Source organism: Ailuropoda melanoleuca, chromosome 8 (genome assembly GCF_002007445.2).
Source record: "Ailuropoda melanoleuca isolate Jingjing chromosome 8, ASM200744v2, whole genome shotgun sequence".
NCBI classification, from domain to species: domain Eukaryota; kingdom Metazoa; phylum Chordata; class Mammalia; order Carnivora; family Ursidae; genus Ailuropoda; species Ailuropoda melanoleuca.
Window position 1 is genome coordinate 96,431,380 of NC_048225.1, and position 16,417 is coordinate 96,447,796.

Consider the following 16,417-nt stretch of genomic DNA (forward strand, 5'->3'; position numbering starts at 1 on the left):
AACTTCCGGTAGCAATTCCTATAGTGCAGGTCAGCTGGTGACAATTCTCTTGGCTTGGGTTTATCTCCAAACGCTTCATTTCCTCACCTTCAGTTTTGAAAGATTTCTCCTTGACGGAGAATTCTAGATGAAGGGTTTTGGCGTTTTTCCAGCACACTAGCAGACACTGTCTTCCAGTCTCCACTGTTCCTCAGGACAAGTCAGCTCACTCTTACTCTGGGGGAGGGGGCGACAGTACAACCTGTGTTTATGCTTCCCTCTCCCTGACTGCTTTTCCTTGCACAACTTTTGTTTTCAGTAGTTTCATCCTGATGCCTTTAGCTTAGTGGGGGTTTCTTGGTAAATGAAAACAACGTATTTATCCTGCTGGGGTCACTGGCTTTCTTGGTTCTGTGAGGTTATTGTTTGGGACAAATGTGGATAATTTGTGGCCAATATTGATTCAAACCGTTCTCTATCCTGTTCCTTCTCCTCTCTCTCTGAAGCTCCAACAGCATGTATGGTTGGCTTCTTGCTACTCTTCCACAGGTCTGTAAGTCTCTCTCTTTCTAATATTTCCTTTCAAATCATAGTCTCCTGACTTCAGGTTCACCGATTTTTTTCGCTGTTGTGCTAAACTGCTGTTAACTACACTAATGGCTTTATGTTTGCTAGACACAATTCACATACAGTAAAACTCACCCTTTTAGGTACACAGCTGTATTAGGTCTGACAAATGCAAATAATCATGTAATCACCACAATAAAGACACAGAAAAGTTCCATTACCCCCCAACATGTCCTCATGCCACTCTGTAATCAACCCTCCCCACCCCTGCAACCACCTTCACCAACCAGCCAAACACTGATCTGTTTTCTCTCTCTACAGCTGCTTTTCCAGAATGTCATAATGGGATCACAGCCTCCAAGTATGGCTTATTTCACTTAGCATAATGCATTTGAGATTCAGTCCTGTTGCTGCATGGATTAGAGCTCACTCCTTTTCATTGCTGAGTTGTACTTCACCAAGTGGATGTACCACAGTTATTTATCCATTCACCAGTAGAAGGACAAGTGGGTTGTTCCCAATCTGGGGTGATTATAAGTAAGGCAGCTGGATATTCTCACCCAGGTTTCTATGTGAGCATGTTTTCATTTTACTTGGATTGATGAGCTGTATGTGAAGGGTATGCTTAACTTTATAAGAAATCACCAAACTATGTTGCCAAGAGGTCATATCCTTTAGATTCTTACAGAAAGTGTATGAAAGTTACAACTGTTCCATATCTTTAGTAGTATATGGTGTTTTTAGCTTTTAGTTTTAGTTTTTTTAATTTCAGCCATTCTAGTAGATATCTAGTAGTATTTCATTGTGGTTTAAATTACATTTCTGTAATTGCTAATGACATTGAACAACTTCTTATGTACTTTTTGCTATCCATATAGCTTCTTTGATGAAACAGTTGTATTCAATATTTTGCCAATTTTAAAAAAACTGGGTTATTATTATTGTGGGTTTTTGGTTTTTTTTTTTTAAAGATTTTACTTATTGACTTGCCAGAGAGATAGAGAAATAGAGAGAGTACAAGCAGGGGTACCTGCAGGCAGAGGGAGAAGCAGGCTCCCCACTGAGCAAGGAACCCAATGTGGGACTCAATCCCAGGACCCTAGGATCATGACCTGAGCTGAAGGCAGATGCTTATCTAACAAAGCCACCCAAGTGTGCCTTGTTATTGTGTTTTAAGAGTTCTTTACATGTTGTAGATATCAGGTATGTGTTTTCCAAGTATTTTCTCTCCAGTCCATGGCTCATTTTAAAAAATTATTTTAACAGTGTCTTGTGAGAGCAGACATACTGAACTTTTAAAAAGTCTATTTCATTAATTTTTTTCTTCTTTAAAGGATCATGCTTTTACGGTTGTATTTAAATCTTCAGCTAAGTCATGAACATTTTCTATGTTTTCTAGTAAAACTTTAATAGTTTTAGGTTTTACATTTAAGTCTATTATCCATTTTGAGTAAACATTTTTGTATTGTACTAACATGAGTTAAGGGTACTTTTTGGTATTTTTGAAAACACATGTCCAATTATGCCTGTACTTTTATCATTTTTTCCACTGAACTGTCTGTACAACTGTAATAAGATCACCTAGACACATCTGGAAGGGCTTATTTCTGGACGTTCTATTCTGTTCCATTGCTCTATATGGCTACCCTTTCAACAATATCACACTCTTTCGATTATATGCTTTGTATTATGTTTTATAATTAAGTCCTGAGACCAGGAAGAATGAGACTTCTAATTTTTTTCAAAGATGCTTTATGTTTTGCTTCATTTGTCTTTTCATATTAATTATAGATTCAGCTTGTCAATTTATATAGAAAATTCTGCTGGGGGGCGCCTGGGTGGCACAGCAGTTAAGCGTCTGCCTTCGGCTCAGGGCGTGATCCCAGCATTATGGGATCGAGCCCCACATCAGGCTCCTCTGCTATGAGCCTGCTTTTTCCTCTCCCACTCCCCCTGCTTGTGTTCCCTCTCTCGCTGGCTGTCTCTATCTCTGTCGAATAAATAAAATCTTAAAAAAAAAAAAATTCTGCTGGGATTTTTGTTGGGATTGTGAATTTATAGATCAGTTATGGAGAACCGACATCTTTATTATACTGAGTGTTCTAATTCATTTTATGAATTTCTATTTATTAAGATCTTAAGTATTTAGCTGTTTTTAGCCATTCAAATCCTACACATTTGTTAGATTTATACACAAATATTTATACAAGTTTGAAGTTGTAAATGGTACTTCAAAATTTTGTTTCTAATGGTTTATTGCCAGGATGTAGACCTACAGTTGATTTCTGTACATCGATCTTGTGTCTTGCAACCTTGCTAAAACTTGTCTTCCAAATCTTCTACCTAATCATCTCATGAGTGAATATAGTATATTTTATTTCTTCCTTTCCAGTGTGTTCCTGTTTCTATCTCTTGCTGAATGTTGAATACAATACAATGCTGAATACAGTGGTGACAGTAGACATGCTTGTCTTGTTCTTACCTTAGGGGGAATAAATTAGTCTTTCATCATTAAATATAATGCTAGCTGTGGCATTTTTATCAGGTTCAGATAGTGTTGTTTGATTCCTAGTTTGCTGAGAAATGTTATCATGAAAAGATGATGACTTGTCAATTGCTTTTTTTTTTTTAACATCTATTAAGATACCATGTGAGTTTTTTTCTTCCCTTCTATATAGGGTCTTGATATGATAAATTATACTGACAAATTTTTGAATTTGAATCAACCTTGTATTCATAGAATAAATCTTACCTGATTATGGTGTATTCTTATTTTTATGTATGAGAGAATTTGATTTGTTAACATTTTGTTAAGAAGTTTTGGTTCCATGTTCATTATGGATATTGTTTTTAATTTTCTTGCAAGGTTTTTGCTTGGTTTTAATATCAGGATAATGCTGTCCTCATAAAATGAGCTGAGAAATATTCCTTCTCTTGTATTTTCTTGAAAAGTCTGTGCAGAGCTGTTATTATTCATTCCTTCATACTTGGTAGAGGACATAGGACCTAAACAGTTCTCTTTGTGAGAAGGTTTGTTAAATTTATAGGCATAGAGTCGTTCCCTTATTATCTTTTAAATGCCTGCAAGATATTTAGTGATGTTCTCTTTTTCATTCTTGATATAGGCCATTTGTATCTTTTTTTGTCAGTCTGGCTAAGGAGGTTTATTCATTTTATTGATTTTCTCCACGAGCCACAGGTGGATTTCACTGGTTCTCTCCATTTTTTTTTCTTTTGAATTTCATTCATTTCCACCTTTATTGTTTCCTTCTGTTCCCAGAACAGAGCTTAACTTCTTCTCTTTTAGTTTCTTAAGGTGGAAGCTTGGATCACGGGTTTGAGACTTTTCTCTTTTTCTAATAGGAGTATTTCAGGCTGTAAATATCTTTCTGAGCAATGCTTCTGCTGTATCCCACAAATGGTGACATTTTGATATGTTGTGTTTTTCATTTTATTCAATTCAAAACACTTTCTAATTTTCCTTGTGACTTCTCCCTTGACTCATTGATTAATCAGAAGTGTCTTGCATAATTTTCAAATATTTGGGGCTTCTATAGATATCTTTGCCTTCTACATTCATTCCCATTGTGATCTAATATTATACTCTGCATTTTGATTTAAAAAAAATTTTAAACTATCATATTGTGTAGAATATGTTCCCCATGCACCTGAATAGAGTAAATATACTGCTGTCATTCAGTGGTCCTTCTTCCAAGAGTCAAATCTCCTTCAGAGTCTCCCTGCTTTTGGCCACTCTCTAGAGCCTTACACATTACTTTTAAAATATGTTTTGTCCACAGTTTACCATTCTTATTTGTGAGAGGGTTAGTCTTTTACAATTTGCTCTACCAGTTCCTGTAGCTAGAACTCTCAGACTTCTTGTAATACAAAATAAACCTTATTTTAAGCCAGTGTATTCTGAGTCTTTTGATGTTTCCAAAGAAAAAATTCCTAACTCATGCATGCACACAGGAGGAGTTCACAACGTATTAATTAGAATGCCAAGAACAGGTAGGGGGAGTTCTATAACTGGAACTACTTTTGAATCACTTGGACCTACATTCAACTAAATTAGGGGCACCTGGGTGGCTCGGTTGGTTAAGGTCTGACTCTTGATCTCGGCTCAGGTTGGGATCTCATGGGTGGTGAGATCGAACCCTGCGACGGGTTCCCTGCTCAGTGGGGAGTCTGCTAGAGATTCTCTCTCTCTCCCCCCCCAAATAAATAAATAAATCTTTAAAAAAATTAAATTAGAAACCAATTTAATGGGAAGAGCAAGTACCTGTGCCTGTTTTGTTTACTTATAGGTAAGTATTTACCAAGTGTTTCCAAAATATTTACAAACGAGGAAGGAAAGAAATGGAAATATTACCTTTACACTGAGGAGGGTTACTACTCCATACACCATCACCAGAACAAATAAGCCTGCTCTCTCCAATAAGTGAATATTCATCTGGCCCACTTGAAGGATTACAACTGTAAGTTACCACTTCATTATATTCAAATTCCTCCTTCTCGCTACTGGTATATTTTCCATTTGGTATTTTTCCAGGTGGTTTACACATTATCTCTTAAAAAGTGAAAAAAAAAAAAGAGGACATGAAAAGAAAAGATTATGAGAGCATTAATAAAGTCCTATGAGATGCCTTAAATAAATTCATTAATACGTGATTTCTACAAGCTAGCTGTAACTCCAATATCCGTTTAGAAAAAAGATTGTGTGAGAAAATGTACTATCCCAAATTCAAACCAGTAATGTACTTTAATTGTGAACTTTAATAAAATTCATTTTCTTAAATACCTATATAAGATACCTATATGAAATACCTATGCTTATCTGGAAAGCCATTTTAAGTTCTAATTATAAGAGATGCTGACAATTTATAAATAAAATCTTTAAAAAAAGAGGGAGAGATGCTGCCAACTTAAGGAAAAAATATGCTTGTGATTAAAAATAAAACTCAGTGCTAGCCAAGAAATGCTTTATAATTTATAAATACATTTGACACTTGAACAATGAAGGGGTTAAAACTGATCCTCTGCACAGCTGAAACTCCCCATTTATCTTTTGACTCCCCCAGAACTTAACTACTAATAGCCTACTCTTGACTAGAAGCCTTACCAAGAACATAAAGAAATGATTAACACAAAATCTGTATATGTATTATATACTATATTCTTACAAAAATAAGCTAGAGAAAAGAAAGTTTTATTAAGAAAATCATAAAGAGAAAATACATTTACAGTACTGTACAGTTAAAAAACCACAAATAAGTGGACCTGCACAGTTAAAAGTTTGTGTTGTTGAAGGGTCAACTGTATATCCATTCACTAGATCGGTAGTTCATAGCATCAAAGATATTATTGTCTGTTTTCACTTTCATCCTCGTGAGTCTATGGTGAAATTATCCAGATACTACAAATCATGTGATAACACAACAAACCGAATCCAGACATCTTCCTTTAGGCAAGATTTTGGAGAGATCTGCCGAATTGTGAAACAATGCCACTATTCTCCTTCCTTTGGAAAATTCTGCTTTTTTATAAAAAAAATATGTGGCATATATTAACATACATTGAGCTTACAGTTCTCAAAAGTGAATTAATAAATATTTATTTTAAAAACTTCTCTGTTTTAATTCCAATATAATGACTACAATAGACATAACCCACAGAAATAAAAGCGCTTTGTGGTTTCTAATTTTAAAGCATAAAGGGATCCCAGCAACAAAATTTTAAGATCTAGTGTTCTAGATTCTAACGAAAGAATATACTTACTCATACATAGTGGGGGATCATCACTCCAGACCATACTTTTTCCATCAATACTAGAAAGTTCACAATATAGAATTCTTTTTCCAATTAATCGAAAACTAAATGAGAAAAGAAAAAGTTGCTGAATTCTTAGCAATTAACAAGATGTATATAATAATAAAAAAAGTGTTTACATGGTTGTTTCTCTATGCTACTGTAGTTTGCGGAAGTTCTTTAAGTGACATATAATGAGAATGCTAACCACATCTGTAATCAAACCAAATAAAGAGTTTCTGCATTTAAATATACAATTGGTCTGGAGCAAAGATGTCTAAATAAATCTGTCCTATCTGTCAGTCTGGCCACTTTGCTATCGCCAGCAATCACCTTACACGTTCACTTCTATGTCTATGCTCCCGCCTTCCTTTCTCTTTCTCTTTTTTCTTCTTTTTTTTTTTAAAGATTTTATTTATTTATTTGAAAGAGAGAGAGCATAAGCTGGGGAGAGATACAGAGGGAGAAGCAGACTCCCTGCTGAGCAGGGAGCCCAATGTGGGGCTTGACTAGAGGAATTAAATACAGACTTGAGCACGAAGAAGAAAGAACTGGCAAACTGGAAATTACTGAGCAAAAAGAGAAAAAAACTGAAGAAAAGTACACAATCGAAGGGACTATTGGGACACCAATAAGCAGACCAAGATATATACTGTAAGACTCTCAGAAGAAGATAGAAAGGGCACAGAGAATATTTGAAGAAAATGGCTGTAAACTTCCCAAATTTGATGAAAGATGTGAATATAAATATCTAAAATGCTCAAAAACTCCAAGTAAGATGAACTCAAAGAGACCCACACTAAGACACATAATAATCAAACTTTCAAAAGACCAAGAGAAGCTCGAAAGCTGCAAGACCAAAGTGAATCATCACCTACAAGGTATCCTAAATAAGACTATCAGTAGATTTCACATCTGGAACTTGGAGGCCAGAAGACAGTGGGCTGACTGAATATTTAAAGTGTTAAAAGAAAAAAAAATGTCAACGGCTAGAATTCAAGTCCAGAACTAACAGAACTTCAGGCTGAAATTTCAAGTCCAGAACCATTAAAAGATTTATGATGATGTTAAAAAAAAAAAAAGAGTCTGGTTTTTTCATAAGAAATAGCAGGGAGAACAGTAGGAGAAGGGAGGGAAGAATGAAGGGTGGGGGTAAACAGAAGGGGGAATGAACCACGACAGACTATGGACTCTGGGAAACAAACTGAGGGCTTAAGAGGGGAGGTGAGTGGGGGATTGGGCTGGGCCGGTGATGGGTATTAAGGAGGGCACATACTGCATGAAGCACAGGGTGTTATATGCAAATAATGAATCATGGAACACTACGTCAAAAACTAAGGATGTACTGTATGGTGACGAACATAATAAAAAATTTAAAAAAAGAAAAAAAGTCTGGCACACAAAATTCCTCTATCCAGCAAACTGTGCTTTAAAAGTGAGGGAACAATTAGGATTTCCCCAGTAAAAAAAAAAAAAAAAATCGGAGGGAGTCTGTGACATTAGACTTCAAAATGTCCAAGGGAGTCTGCAAGGTCAAATGAATGGATACTAGAAAGTAACCTGAAGCTGTATGGATAAATAAAGATCTCACTAAAGGTAAATATCCAGGCAATTATAAAAGCTAGTATTATTGTAACAATGGTAATTATAAGTAAAATTTTTGTTTTCTATGTGATTTAAGACAGTAATCTTTCAGAAGAAAATAACTTCTTAGTGTTGAAGCTAGTATTCCAATTATTAGTGTAGAGATCAGTATGACATCAACAACCAAAAGGGGTGGGGATAAAGCTGTAAATGAACAGTTTTTGTAATTTACTGAAGTTCAAACTGGAGTGCTAGGACTCTAGGATGTTAATTTAGTCCCCATGGTAACTACAAACAAAATAGCTATAGGATATACACAAAAGGAAATGAGAGAGGAATTTAAACATTTCACTACAAAAATCAACTACACATAAAATAAAAGAGTAATACAGGAAATGAGGGACATAAAAAGCTATAAGGAATATAGAAAAAAATAGCACAATTTTAGAAGTTTCTCCTTGTCAGTAATTACTTTAAATGTAAATGGATTAAGCTCTCCAATCAAAAGACAGAGATCAGCAGAATGGATAAAAACACATCATCCAACTATACAGTATCTACCAGAGACTCACTTAAGCTTCAAAGACACATACAGGTTGAAACTGAAAGGATGGAAAAAGATATTCCACACAAATAGTAACCAAAAGAGAGCAAGGGTGGCTATACTTCAGACAAAATAAGACTTTAAATAAAAAACGATTATAGGAAACAAATAAGGACATTATATTAGTAAGGGTTAAATACTGAAAGAATATACAATTATATATCTAATACCATGACATAAATATATATGAAGCAAAACTGACAGAATTAAAGGGGGGACTAACATTTCTCATAATAGGTTATTTCTATACTAATAGTTGGAGACTTCAATACCCAACTCACAAGAGTGGAAAGGACAACTAGAAAGAAGATAAGGAAATAGACGACTTCAACAACACAAAAAACCAACAAGATGGAAGACATATACAGAGCATTCTACCCAACAACAACAAAACATACGTTCCTCTCAAGTGCATATGGGACACTTTCCAGGGCAGACCATATGCTAGGCCACAAATTAACAAGATAAATTAATGTTATTAATAACATAATTAATTATACAATGAATAATAAGATAATTATGTTAGACCACAAATTAATATTAATTAATCAATAGATTTTAAAAGATAGATATCATACAAAGTATCTTCTCTGGCCACAACAGGATGAAGTGAGAAACCAATATTAAAAAGAAAATTGGAAAATTCACAAAATTGTGAAAAATAAACAACATGCTTTTAAACAACCAATGGATCAACAAAGAAATCAAAGGGAAATTAGAAAATACTTTCAGGTGAATGAAAATGAAAACACAGCATAAGAAAACTTATGGGATGCAATGAAAGTAGTGCCAAGGGGCAGATTTATGACTATAAAGGCTTACTTAAAAAAACGAAAGATCTGAAATCAACAATCAAACATTACAACTAAAAGTACTAGAAAAAGTAAAACTAAACCCAAAGCTAGCAGAAGGAAGTAAGTACTAAAGATTAAAGAGGAAATAAATAAAATAGAGGAGAAACTACAATACAGAAAATCAATGAAACCAAAAGTTGGCTCTTTGTAAAGATCAATTGAATTCACAAACCTTTAGATAGATGGACTAAGAAAGAGAGAAGACTCAATTTATTGAACTCAGAAATTTAACTGGGAACATTACTATCAACTCTACAGAAATACAAAATATAATAAAGTACTCTGAACAATTTTACACCAGCAAATTGGATAACCTAGAGAAAATAGACAAATCCCTGGAAAGACAAAGCCTACCAAAACTAAACCATGAAGAAACAGAAAATATGAATAGACTTATAACTAGTAAGGAGATTGAATCAGAAATCATAATTCTTCCAATAAAAAAAAGCCCTACACCTGATCGTTTCATGGGTGAATTCTACCAAACATTTAAAGAAGATTCTTCTCAAACTTTTCCAAAAAATTCAAGACGAAGTCTTCCAAATTCATTATGAGATCAGCATCAACATGATACCAAAACCAAACAAGGACACTACAAGGAAATAAAGTTACAGACCAATATCTCTTATGCATAATGCTGCAAATACCTACTAAACAACAAAATTCTGCAGCATATTCTAACCGTGAACAAGTGAGGTTTACTCTTGAGATACAAGGATGGTTCAACATGAAAAATGATCAATGCATATGCCACATCAGCAGAATGGACAAAAACCACATCATCATCTCAAGTGATACAGAAAAAGCATTTAACAAAATTCAATACTCTTTCATGATAAATATACTCAATGAACTAGGAAGACAAGAAAACTATCTTAAGATAATAAAGGCCATTCATGAAAAACCCATAGCAAATATCATAATGATGAAAAGCTGAAAAGCTTTTCCTCTAAGATGAGGAAAAAGTCAAGTATGCCTGTTTTTACCATTTCTATTCAACACAGTACTGGAAATTCTAGCCACACCAGTTAGCCAAGAAAAGGAAATAAAAGACATCCAAAACATCCAAACTGGAAAGGAAGAAGTAAAATTATCAGTTTGCAGATGATGTGATCTTCTCTGTAGAAAACGCTAAAGATCCCACCAGAACAAAAGTGTTAGTAGCATTAATAAATGAACTCAGCAAAGTAGCAGGATACAAAGCCAATATTAAAAAAATCAGATGTGGGGCACCTGGGTGACTCAGTCATTAAGCGTATGACTCTTGATTTGGGCTCAGGTCATGATCTCAGGGTTGTCAGATCAAGCCCTGCGCTTCCGGCTCTGCGCTGAGAGCGGAGCCTACTTAAGAGTCTCTTTCTCCCTTTCTTTTTGCCCCCTCTCCCTGGCCATTCACATGCATATGCTCTCTCTCTCTCTCAAAAAAAAAAAAAAATCAGATACATTTCCATATTGTGTTCCATTTATCCTCAAGGTGAACATTGTTCATAAATGCCCAGTATCCCCAATATATATTATTAAAAGAGCCCTATGGAACAAAGGCTGTTATTCTTAAGTGTTCAGTATCTTTTTGAGATACTTAACCTTTGTAGCAGTCACAAAAATCCAACTAACAAATCTTTTTTTTTTTTTTAAAGATTTTATTTATTTATTTGACAGAGATAGAGGCAGCCAGCGAGAGAGGGAACACAAGCAGGGGGAGTGGGAGAGGAAGAAGCGGGCTCATAGCAGAGGAGCCTGATGCAGGGCTCGATCCCATAACGCCGGGATCACGCCCTGAGCCGAAGGAAGACGCTCAACCGCTGTGCCACCCAGGCGCCCCGCAACTAACAAATCTTGATCAACATAATGGTCTATGCTAACCAGGTGAATTTTGACATGGTAACACGTTAGAATTACCTCAATATAAGAATATCTTCAGCTGGCAATTCGACCTCCCATTTCTATAAGCCCAATTTCAACTTTGAGAGTTGGTCATTTTAAATAGGGTGCAGTTTGTTATCAAAACTAAAGTCATCATTGTTAATGCTTATAATATGTTTATTGTAAATATAGTAAATATAAAATTTTGCTTTTCTTCAATTGAAATTTCTTTCTACTAATTACACATCTTCTCAGTTTCAATAATGATACTTGTTAGGCTGTAAGTACGATTTGTCATATAAAACAAAAATGAAATTAACTTTATGGGAATGCTTAAGAGAAGCAAAACAAAAATAGAATTAGTAGTATTGATCTTATTTCCTCTTAAGGAACAACTTACCCCTCATTACAAGAATACAGAGCCTGTGAACCAAAGAAAAAGGATCCATTTACACTGACTACCCGGCCATTTATGGGTTCTTCTGGTCGATAACATAATCTTTCTAAAAGAAAATTTATAAATTCATTGTTTCACAGCAATTTCAAAACATTTCAAATGTTCAAATGCTTAAATGTTTAAATTAACATATTTCATAGCAATTTCAAAACATTTAAATTAAAATAAAAATTCTCATTGCTATCTGAATTCCTGAGAGTATTATTTTCTTTCTTCGACTATTATAAGGCCAAACTTAAGATTCACATTTAACCAGTTAACTGATTGCCAAGAAAGATCCCCTGGGGATTTTTCAAAGCCTAAAAAACTACATTGCTATCTAAAGCCTACATTCACATGAGAAAACAAACACTGCACTACTGCAGTATGCAACCTAAAATGTGTGAAATCTCTAGAATAATAAAAAAAAAAAGTTTTGTACACTTACTTGTACAAGCCTCCTCGAGAGGTGTCCACGTGTTATCATCCTGACAAACGGAAAACACAGGACGACCAGGTGTAATAAACCTGTATCCTGGTCGACACTCAAAGTATACTTTATCCCCAGGATTAAAATCGGATTTAGTAACATTTGGCCTCATAGAGCTGTACTTCGGAAGATGATCACAGGCATCTAGAAATAAAAGAATGAGAACACGAAAATGAAGTATTTGATCTCTTTCACCAACCGGGGTAATACAGAATAAATGGAAAGATCCTTGGCAAGATTTTAAATGATTCTACCATGCTTCTACCCAAGTGGTGACAGCAGCTGAGGATGGGCCTTGCTTATTTTCAGTAGCATCCTACTAGGTTTTGATTTGTTGGGGAATAAGATGAATTTTCTTTCAATAATAAATTGAAGAAACAAAAATAATGGTTTAGGTCTTAATAATATATGTAGATAAGCATCCTTTCCCACTTTTTTCTAAATTCATTTCAAAACTCGCCTCTCCTCTAAAGAGCCTTCTGTGGTACACAGCACTCTGCTCTGATCACCCTTCCATTGCCTGAAACAAACTAACGATAACTTGTCACTTCAGGCTCGGTCTCCTCGTTGCAGAAGGCAAGTTTCTAGAGGGAGAGATCACAGGTCTTCTTTTTCTACTGCACTGTGTACCCAGTGGCTGCTTCAGAAATGCTAGAGTAACAAGTGATTGTTAAATAAGCATTATGTAGTTCAAAGATCAAGATAAATACGCACTAAAGTCTTTCATATAAGACTTCACCTTTCATATGACTGAACTGAGCTTCTCACAAGTGAACAGATGCCATTTAAATATCAAAATTTACTATGAACAGCCTTACTTGAAAAAAAAATGTTGCTTTTGGGGGCATTATTTTATTTTTTTAAAGATTTTATTTATTTGACAGAGATAGAGACAGTCAGCGAGAGAGGGAACACAAGCAGGGGGAGAGGGAGAGGAAGAAGCAGGCTCATAGCGGAGGAGCCTGACGTGGGGCTCGATCCCATAACGCCGGGATCACGCCCTGAGCCGAAGGCAGATGCTTAACCGCTGTGCCACCCAGGCGCCCCTGGGGGGCATTATTTTAAATATAATTTCATCTTCCTCTGCTGATCAATGGATTCCACATTCCTTCAGCTATGTGATTCCGTTCTAGATACAAATGCATAACCACCAAGAAAGAAATCAAGTACAGCATGCCCCTGATTAAATAATACAAGTATTCCTTGCTTTATGCATTCAACTTCAGTAACTATCCTGAAAGCAGATAAAGAAGACAGAATACCAAATATGACTTTTATATATAGTGATCTGGCTGGAAAAAGAAATGTCGATTGGATGGTTTATCCATTCAAATAATTTGAAGTATTTCTTTTTCCTTGCGTGTGGAATTATAAGATATGCTTTCAAAAATGTGCAGTGTTTACAACTTGCTCTGCAATCTTTATACACTATAATAATTGAGCCCAATATTACGCTGTTTTACAATAAAACTGCTTCTCTTGCTCAGAACACTGAATGCTTTTTATCCTCTGGTTACCGTTCCTTCTCCGCCCAGGTGGACAATGTGATGTTCCCAATGGGCTGCTGTGGGAACTCTGGTTACTTCGCTCGGCACATCCCTGGGGTGAGTGTGTATTCTCCCATGACCTCATTACCACGAGAAGAGCTGCCTCCCAAATCCTGGTCTCCATGCTTGATCTCTAGCCGGGTGCCAAATGTATACACACAACTGCCTCCCCACATACCTCACATGCTATCTAGATAACATTTCGTAGCCAAAGCATGGGCTCTTGATTCTTCACACTCACAAATGCCCAGCAAACAAGACAGATGAGTTCTTAAATTTTTAATTCCTGTATAATTAACATGCAGTGTTATATTAGTTTTCAGGTGTACAATATAGTAATACAACAATTCTATATATTACTCAATAATCATCGCAATAAATATATTCTTCATCCCCTTCACCTATCACCCATCACCCCCCACCTCCCCTCCGGTAACCACCAGTTTGTTCTCTATATTTAAGAGTCTGTTTTTAGTTTATCTCTTTTTTCTTTGTTCATTTGTTTTTTTCCCTTAGATTCCATATATGGGGGTTCCTGGTTGCTCAGTTGGTTAAGCATCTGACTCTTGATTTTGGCTCAGGTCATGATCTCAGGGTCCTGAGACTGAGCCTTGCATCAGGCTCTGTGCTCAGTGTGCTTGAGAGTCTCGATCCCTCTCCCTCTGCCCCAACCCCTCCACTTGCTTTCTCTCTTAAAAAAAAAAAAATAATTCCATTATGTGCATGAAATCATATGGCATTTGTCTTTCTCTTACTGACTTATTTCATTTGGCATTATACCCTCTGGATCCATCCATGTTGCTGCAAATGGCAAGATTCATTCTTTTTCATGGCTAAGTAATCATCCATTGTATATATATATATGCCACACCCTTTATCCATTCATCTATTGAGAGATCCTTGGGTTGCTTCCACATTTTGGCTATTGTAAATAATGCTGCAATAAAAATAGGGGTACATATGTCCTATCAAATTAGGGTTTTCATATTCTTAGGGTAAATACCCAGTACTGCAATTACAGGATCATATGGTAATTCTATCTTTAAATTTCTAAGGAACCTCCATATGTTTTCCACAGAGGCAGTACTAGTTTGAATTCCCACCAACAGTGGACAAGGAGGCCTTTTTATCCACAGCTTTATGCTTTTGATTTTGCCCATTCTGACAAGTGTGAGGTGATATCTCATTGTGCTTCTGATGTGCATTTCCCTGATGGTGAGTGATACTAAGCAACCTTTTCATGAGTCCCTTGGCATTGTCTGTCTTCTTTGGAGAAATGTCTATTCATGTCTCCTGCCCATTTTAAATTAGATTATCTGGGATTTTTTGGTGTTCAGTTGATGACGGATGGTCTTCACAACTCAAATGCCTGTTCCATCTCTCTAATTCTACCTTTCCCTCCAGTTCAAACCACTGCCATTTCTTCTCTAGAGTGCTACCAGCGTTCCTGAACAGGCCTCCTTACCTACCTCACCACATTTCATTCATCCACTTCATGTTTCACACTGCTGCCAGAGTCACGTTGATACGACACAGTGACCAAAGCTCTTCCAAGTCAGATACCTTTCAGCGACTTCCCAGTACCCTCATGACAATGTCTAAGGCTCCTTATCATGGCTGGCAGACTTGTAAATCCCGTCCCTATCAGGACGCTGCTCACTCTTGCATCCTATTCTCAAGCCCTATTCAATTCCTGGCAGTGTCCATTAAATCACCTAAATTACATCAGCACTCCAGACCTCCCTGCATCATTTAACTTCAGCTTTGACCAGAGACCCTGCATCCCTCCCACCCTCCTACCCACTCATGCTTCAGTTTCAGCTGATGTGCCACTTCTGTGGCTCTTGACATCTCTCATTAAAGAACTGGGTTAAGGGACACCTGGGTGGCTCAGTCAGTTAAGCGTCCACCTTCGGCTCAAGTCATAATCCCAGGATTCTGGGATCAAGCCCTGCATCAGGCTCCTTACTGAGTGGGAAGCTGGCTTCTCCTCTGCCTGCTGCTCTCCCTGCTTGCACCCCCTCTCTCTGACATATAAATAAAATCTTAAAAAAAAGAAAAACTGGGTTAAGTGTCCTCAGGATCCCCATTTACTCCTTCCACAGACTACTCCACAGCGAAGTTGTTACTGTTCATCCTCCCTACGAGACTCTTACATTCTGAGGACCATGGATGATACCTCTCTGCACTTGTAATACCCAGCGCCAGAGATGAATGAGTGCTGTTACCAGTTCCATACACTCTTAGACCAAAACTCAAATTCTTTTCTGTTCAGCCAACTTCTTCCAGAGATATCAGCAAATCATAATTCTTTTGTTGTTTTATGCCTGTCTTCAAATTTTGTCATTGGTTGAATGACAGCTCCTTCCCTTTATCACAGTATTTGACTTCTTTCATGTCAAAATATTTATGCTTTCTTGTTTTATTTTGAGCCCATTCTCCATTGCTGCTATTACTAGAAATGGAATTTTAACATTATCAAAGGAGAACTCCAAATAATGGGGATTTTACTTTTTCCCAACTATGGTAATCAAAGACTCTATGTCTTGTTTCTTAAAACAATAGTGGTGATAGTGGTACTAATTTTAGAAGTAGCATACATCCAGCACTATCTGTACCATTATTCTAAGTGCAATTTAACTATCTTCATACTCAATACTCATCCTATGAGTCGGGCACTATTAC

General features: G+C 36.3%; 1 protein-coding gene across 6 annotated transcripts in view; it reads right to left on the bottom strand.

Moving 5' to 3' along the window:
* The window catches only part of LOC105240680 (membrane cofactor protein), a 39,584-nt gene that overhangs the window by 19,427 nt on the left and 3,740 nt on the right, over positions 1–16,417 (bottom strand). For all 6 annotated transcript variants that reach the window (XM_011233650.3, XM_011233649.3, XM_011233647.3 and 3 more), the window contains exons 2-5: positions 12,144–12,329; positions 11,660–11,762; positions 6,325–6,419; positions 4,919–5,116 (exon numbers count right to left, since the gene is read on the bottom strand). In XM_011233650.3, the coding sequence (XP_011231952.1) occupies positions 4,919–5,116; positions 6,325–6,419; positions 11,660–11,762; positions 12,144–12,329 (582 nt within the window). The remainder of the gene's footprint in view (positions 1–4,918; positions 5,117–6,324; positions 6,420–11,659; positions 11,763–12,143; positions 12,330–16,417) is intronic.